This window comes from Cephus cinctus, unplaced genomic scaffold (assembly GCF_000341935.2).
Source record: "Cephus cinctus unplaced genomic scaffold, Ccin1 Ccin1_scaffold0935, whole genome shotgun sequence".
Lineage (NCBI taxonomy): Eukaryota > Metazoa > Arthropoda > Insecta > Hymenoptera > Cephidae > Cephus > Cephus cinctus.
In genome coordinates, this window is record NW_014333502.1 from 133,953 (window position 1) to 140,450 (window position 6,498).

The 6,498-nt window shown below is 43.0% G+C and overlaps 1 protein-coding gene and 1 long non-coding RNA gene across 12 annotated transcripts in view; one reads left to right on the top strand and one right to left on the bottom strand.

The window, feature by feature from the left end:
* Window positions 1-6,498, top strand: part of LOC107271311 (potassium voltage-gated channel subfamily H member 6) — a 44,651-nt gene that overhangs the window by 7,453 nt on the left and 30,700 nt on the right. For 9 of the 11 annotated variants that reach the window (XM_025088600.1, XM_025088601.1, XM_025088595.1 and 6 more), the window contains exons 3-4: window positions 3,887-4,045; window positions 4,856-5,006. In XM_025088600.1, coding sequence (XP_024944368.1) covers window positions 3,887-4,045; window positions 4,856-5,006 — 310 coding nt within the window. The remainder of the gene's footprint in view (window positions 1-3,886; window positions 4,046-4,855; window positions 5,007-6,498) is intronic. The other 2 variants (XM_025088599.1, XM_025088602.1) reach the window with 2 other exon arrangements.
* Window positions 1,587-4,919, bottom strand: LOC112494894. The gene is made up of 3 exons (XR_003060843.1): window positions 4,819-4,919; window positions 2,300-2,671; window positions 1,587-2,204 (listed from the first exon to the last, which is right to left on the bottom strand). It is a non-coding gene; the product is annotated as an uncharacterized LOC112494894 (long non-coding RNA).

Consider the following 6,498-nt stretch of genomic DNA (forward strand, 5'->3'; position numbering starts at 1 on the left):
GGGGGGGGGGGGGTCACAGACAGCGTTGCAATTCCTGGCCATTTTCAGTCCATAAATAATGACCTAGAAAAGTGCATCTACACGAGTGCATATGTTTGGCTTTGTTCTAACAAGGCCCAAAATTGGCGCAGGATATAAGCATTGTTTTTGTTTAAAAAAAAAAATAAAAAAAAGGTCATTGCGCAATGAAAATATTTGAATGCACTTCTGGAAGTGCATTGTGTGCATCTGAGAGCGAAGCGATATAGATGTAGCAACAGGAATAGAGATTAGGACCAGTAGAAGAAAGAGGTAGGCAGAGCGAGTCTATGTCTAAGAATAGTTCGGTACTCGTGTTGCATCCCTTGTTGAGAGTGCAGAAAATGCATCATAGTATCGCACAGTGCATCCCTGCACGGTTGCGGGCACAACACTGCACTGCTGTTAGTCAATGACATCATAGACTGTCCCTACCCCCACTCGACTTTTTGGTGAGCGTCGCGACGCCGTTGCCCTCGTGACGTCATATGGATCCGTACCCCACCCTCTCCTATCTGCCCGAAAGGATGATCGCTCCAACGCTTCTCCCACCCCGAATATTGGCTCTCTCTCTCTCTCTCTCTCTCTCTCTCTCTCTCTCTCTCTCTCTACTATTTTTTTCAGCCAATCGCGTCTCTCGTCTATCCCCACCCAGCTTCTCCGTCAGATTCTCCTCTCTCGGCGTGGAAGCTCTCTTCGCGTCATAGGACAATGCCCCTTCGACTGGGGAGCTTGCAACTTCATGCTACCTTCGGTTACGTTGGCTTCTTCACGTTTTGGGTGGGCTTGGCGCGAAGTTTTGATTTTGAAAAAAAGCAAATTTTATTCTGATTTTACTTTCTTCGGTAACACTGGGATCTTTAGTTTTTCGATACTGACTTTGTGGAATTTGTTTTTTTTTTTTTCAATTGAGACCAAGTAGTAGTGCCAGTGTCGAGGTCAGACTTACGTAAGGATGAATCCTGAGATTTATTCTTCGGAACTGGAACTGCATTGGATTTATATGGAATTGTACGTTTACCGTTGTATACGATTTTCTTGTAGTTTTACGGGATTTCATTAGCACGTGTTCTCAGTCCCTCTTGTTTCCCATTGAGGATAAAACCCTCGTTTAATACCCTTGGGCCCTCCCTTAAATGGCAATTGGAATAACCTTTGGTTTTTTGTTCTTCTTTCCTGCTAAAACCGTGTTTGACTGTGTCTGACCAAGAAAGGGACTTCGTTAACTTGTGAGGGGTGTATGAGTAGAGACCACGCCTACCATTCTGCGCTGTAGGAAGATAGTCAGAGACAGGGTGATTCGTACCCCTGATACATACACGTGTCACTTCTACAAGGTAGTATATCTATAACGCGAGCAAAGGAAGTGGCAGAAAGAAATGACACGAAGGTTCGGCCAGAGTGCTGTTTGCTCTTGGGAAGATTCTAGGGCGAGTCTCTCCCTTTTTCTTTTTTTTATTATTATTTTCTTCGTGTCTGCTTAATTTCCCATATCGTTCCAGCCGAAGGTCCTTTCACCTTTAAAAATAGAATCACGAGCCCCTCCACTCGGAAGTGACGTCCTGGAATCAACGCGGAAGTCCGTACAGGCTGGAACGACATTCTTGCTCCCTCCTTTCCGCACATTCAATTAACCTCAATTAAGGGCGTCTCGTGTTTTTGATAGATTGCCAAACACATATTTGCCAGGATCGCATTTGCAGCGTCTTTTAAAAGCCACCCTTGCAATACAACCATATACGTATATACAGGTTCTAAAAAAAAAAAAGTACAAAGTAGCCCATTTCAATGATAAAGTTTACTCTGACCAAGTTAAATTAGATAGAAGAAAATTATTCAAAATTAATAGTAACACAAGAGTATCCAAACCTAGGGTATTTTATCAGTAGACCTTGCAATGTACATCGCATGCATGTTTTGCATATAAAAGAAAATATTACCGTCCCTTCAACTAGGCACGTATCTTACATAAATTTTCATAAAAATCGTAAATGTCATTTTTTTGCCTCTTTTTTTATTTTCATTGAAATGCTTTATTGATATTTCATAAAACGAGCACCTGCTCCCCATTACCTAAACATATGTCTTTACTGCTGTTGCATATGAGCATACATGGATACGTGATACATGGCTCTGGCGTGTGTGCCAGTATAAGATATTTATTGTCCAATCCAGAAAGTTTCAACCTGAGAAAAGGGAGCAGCCAGATTACGTATACGTGTAAAGTATCGGGTGTATATATATAACAGGTCTTGGTACACGCTATTTTGGATCATTTTACCGTAGCTGCAGTGTACTAGTACGCGTATCCCACGTCACAGCAGCAGGGGGCAGTGCACTCGCGCTACGTCATCGCTAGTACACCTCGCCATTGACCAATCAGAACAGCCCGTTTAACCCATTAACCAGTCGACGCTCTTGCTATATCTGTGACCTCCTGTCAGTCGTCATTCCCTCGTGGCGTCGCGACGCGTCGGTTTGCGCATCGATGACGTAGTACGTTATGTCGTTGAAACGTATTCCTCATCGCTTGGGATTTTGGGACAATTTCATCAGTCACTCGGATTCGAATGAAAATTCAAACGAGCACGTCCCTCGATTCTCGTCAGTATCCCACGATGACTCCTGATTTAGCAGTCGATTTTATTTTTACCTGAAAAATAAAAAAGATACATCCCTTGCTACGTGTCCAGAGTATACATTTTAAATTGTAGAGTCACCCTCGAAATATACTTTTGTAAGGTAGCCCCAGGTTATACGAATCCATTTGGGATGCTGCCAGGGCGTTACGTTCCGCCATTGTGTAGTGGATCGAGACACGTTTTGGCCCCGTGCTTAAGGGTCAAATAGGTCGGCTTTATTCGTATCTTTAAAAGAGTACGTTAATTACTTATTAAATAGTGTTCGGTTAGGTTCAATCGAGATACTATTTTATTTTCTGGTTATGCTTCCATGAGGTTAGGTTAGCATTTCTCTATTTGCCGCGCATTCCCGCTTGCCATGGTAAGCATGTACCAGCAGGCGCCCTGCTTTACCGACAGTACGTAATCTCGTGTGAATAGGCAGTCGCGTACGACCCTCTCCAGGATTATTCTACCTGAATGGGGACCAGGGTACTCACCTCTGACCTCTTCAACGAGACGCTCGAGCTTCCTCGAGCAAGGGTCTAACGAGAGATCAGCAAAGGAAGTGGTACTCGCCAAGTACTCGTCAGCCACTTAATCGTGGTGCTATTCTTTATCCTTCTCTTCGTTTGGCCTCCACCCCCATCTCTCCCGGCGATGCCGCATCGTTGTTTCTCTTTATTCTTTCATTTTATGTTTCCAGTCGAACTTACGTCATCGACGCCATCTTTATTAGCATCGTTACACCCCTCTAACATTTATTGTCACTAGGCGCAAGGGTCGTCCTTGTGAAAAGAGGTAAGGGTTGTTTTCGACCTCGCTAAGTTTCTGCTTTTTTTCTTTCCATAGAATTCCGACGACCTTCGAGCTCCGTGAAGAGTATTCTGCTTTTAGTTGTTTCTTTTTTATCCTACAACGTCGCTTGAGACTCGAAAAAGGACGTCGTTGCGTATACGCAACATGCGAACGCGCATACATGCGGACTGCGTGCTGAACGACATGGCTATGCCGTGTGGAGTGTGTCGATCGATAAAGGTGTTCCAGAACGGAGACCGAGCATGTGTATACACACGTGAAAGAGAGAGAGAGAGAGCTCAGAAATTGTGCGTCCTTAGTACATTTGATAGAGACAACAGACGCAGTGCGTCTAGACCCTCCAAAAATATAGCAAAAGAAATAAACATACTCGTTATAGTATATTATCTCTGTGACGATACTTATTTTCTCTTTTTTTTTCTTTCCAGGGACAAAATTCTTGTGCAGCGAGGTGATAGCACTGATAAGGAGCGAGGTAGACGACATTTGCCTGCAGATAATAAATTTCGAGGATCTAAGCGCCCAGCCATCCCCGCAACCCGCCATACAACCCTCAAGTCACGGCAACAACAGGCTCGTTACTCGCTGTGAGTGCGAAACTATCGTACTTTGTATTTTGCTTCGTCCCTTTGAACTCACCAGTGGCTCACGTGGGCGTGGGAGATATTGAAAACAAAAAATGTATATTATATAGTTTTACTTTACGTTATATAATTGTTATATATATATATGCACAAATTGCACAGTCATATATATTTAATACACTACTGTCACGGAATGCTACGGTATGTGCAACGCTCGTTGCTATATCTAGGTTAGGTTCGGTTGCGAGTATTTTTAGACGGTGCTGCAGCCCTGCTGGACGTACGCCGCACCTTTACGGTTAACCCTGACCTGGTAATAAATGTTATGCGCCCCCCTTGCCAGTCAGCCCAGTCAGCCAGGTTGCTAGGCTGCCAGCCAGCAATTTATATAGGATCGTATACCTGTACTGTCCCTATCAGAAGTGTTATAATAGTTGGACATATAGATATAGGTTATCGTCTGGATATTGTTAAATGGACAGTGCTAATGTCCTGTCAGCTGATCTATTTTCTCTGTTCCCTGACGTTTTGATTCCCTGCATGTGTCCACGCGTGTATACCATGCGTTTATGTGTATGCCTTTTATACGACTTAATTGCAATATCCTAACCAGCCGTCCCTTGGGAATTAATCCTGTCCCATCTGTCCAAGGGTCCTGGGATCCTGATCCTTTTTGCAACACCCACGAGACCGAATTTTGATGGCCGATCTACCTTCACTGACTATGCTGCTAACCTTCTTTTTCTCGACCCTCTTCCCCTAACCGTGCTACTAACCTTCACTAATGAGACGCAATGACGTTCACTGGAGCAGTCGACAGGGCCAGGGCATCCTTTCGGGCTGGACTCTCAAAGACTGGCGTCGTCGGACCGTCGAGGATCAGGAACCGTCCCAGGACATCGACCAATTTGCCACATCGACTTGCCGACGGTACGATTTTGGACGAGGATGCTTCTGAGAACTGGTGAGTTCGTTGTTGAACAATTTTTATTATTATTTGGTCAGATTGGGGGTTTGGATTTAGGGGGTTTTTTAGGGGTTGGGGTGCGATTTATTTTTTTGTCCTGGTTCCAGTTGGGTCTATTTAATACGAGAGACGAAATCAAATCTGTCTATGCACTTTGGAAAATATGTTTTTGTAAACAAGACAGATGGGATATATATGGACGCTACTTTATATTGCTGTTTGTGTCGGAAAGGGTGACTTTAGTATATCCAGGGTACTCTTCCTTAGACCCGTCAACCAAATTTGACAGCTGTCATTCGGTTCATTCGATTAAGCAACAATTCCTTATATTTTGACAGTCAAGGAAGATTTCGAAACGCTCCTTGGCGGATTATTCTTGACAAATTCGTATTAAAACGTTCTTTGCCATTAAAAAGCTAATTCTTGGGAAACGTGTATTTTTGTAGAAATAATTTAGAGGCAATGATAAAATTTCGAGCCTTTTTCTCATTCAAATTTACCCTGTGCCATCTTGAAGAGCTCATTCTTTCTCAGACAGCCGTAAAAGAAAGTAGTGCTTTGATCCGAAAAATGTCTGGTTGGAGTGCGAGAAAATGAAAAATATTGAAGTATAAAAAGATTTTCAGCTTCAACGAAGAATACGACCCGGCCATTTAAATGCGGTCGTAACTGAACACCCTGCAGACTTTTCAACCTAACCTAAAAAAAATGTTTCAAATCAAAGCGAAATATGTACGATAAATTTCGTCGTTCTTTCCATGTAAAACTTGAATCGATCCTTAACTATGCGGGTAAAAAAGTGAGAAGGGAGGGGTAAAGTGTGTCGTATATAACATAATGTCACTGTAGTGACTATCCCTAGTAAGGGTTGTTTTGATATAGGTGGATGTCCTGGCGATAGGAGGGTAAGTTCTGGCAGTTTCTTTGCTCGGTATCTACATACCTATATATAACCAGCCAATATATATTCCTACGGGATAGGACAGTATTAGGAGGCACGCGCAATGCATACACAGTTATACATGGAATGTACATTTCAAGGTGATGGTGTATTTCTGTTATGTGGCGACGGCCGCCGACACGCAACAATGTCATCTGCGACGTGAAAACGTGCCATGAGAACGGGAAAATCACAATGACGCTATAGGAAGTATAACTTTCAAATGGGTCTTTTTAAAAAATTTCTTTGTATCCCTCTTTGCTCACTTAATAAGTGTCAAACAAAAGTTAACCCTCTCGCGGTACTCCCATAGAGGGTCGAATTAATTCTGCAAAGGGCAAGTAATTGACGTTCCAGTAAATTTAATGTAAAATCGTTTTAAAAAAATCTCGACACATTTTATTCAGCATTCAAATTTGATTCGAATCCAATTACATATGCTGTTTGTTAATTGCTATTTCATTTAACGAGCTGAAACGTGAGGCCCAAAAGTTCGCGTGTGCCGATCCGTGGAGAATTACCACGCGATACCTCCCCCCCCCCCTCACG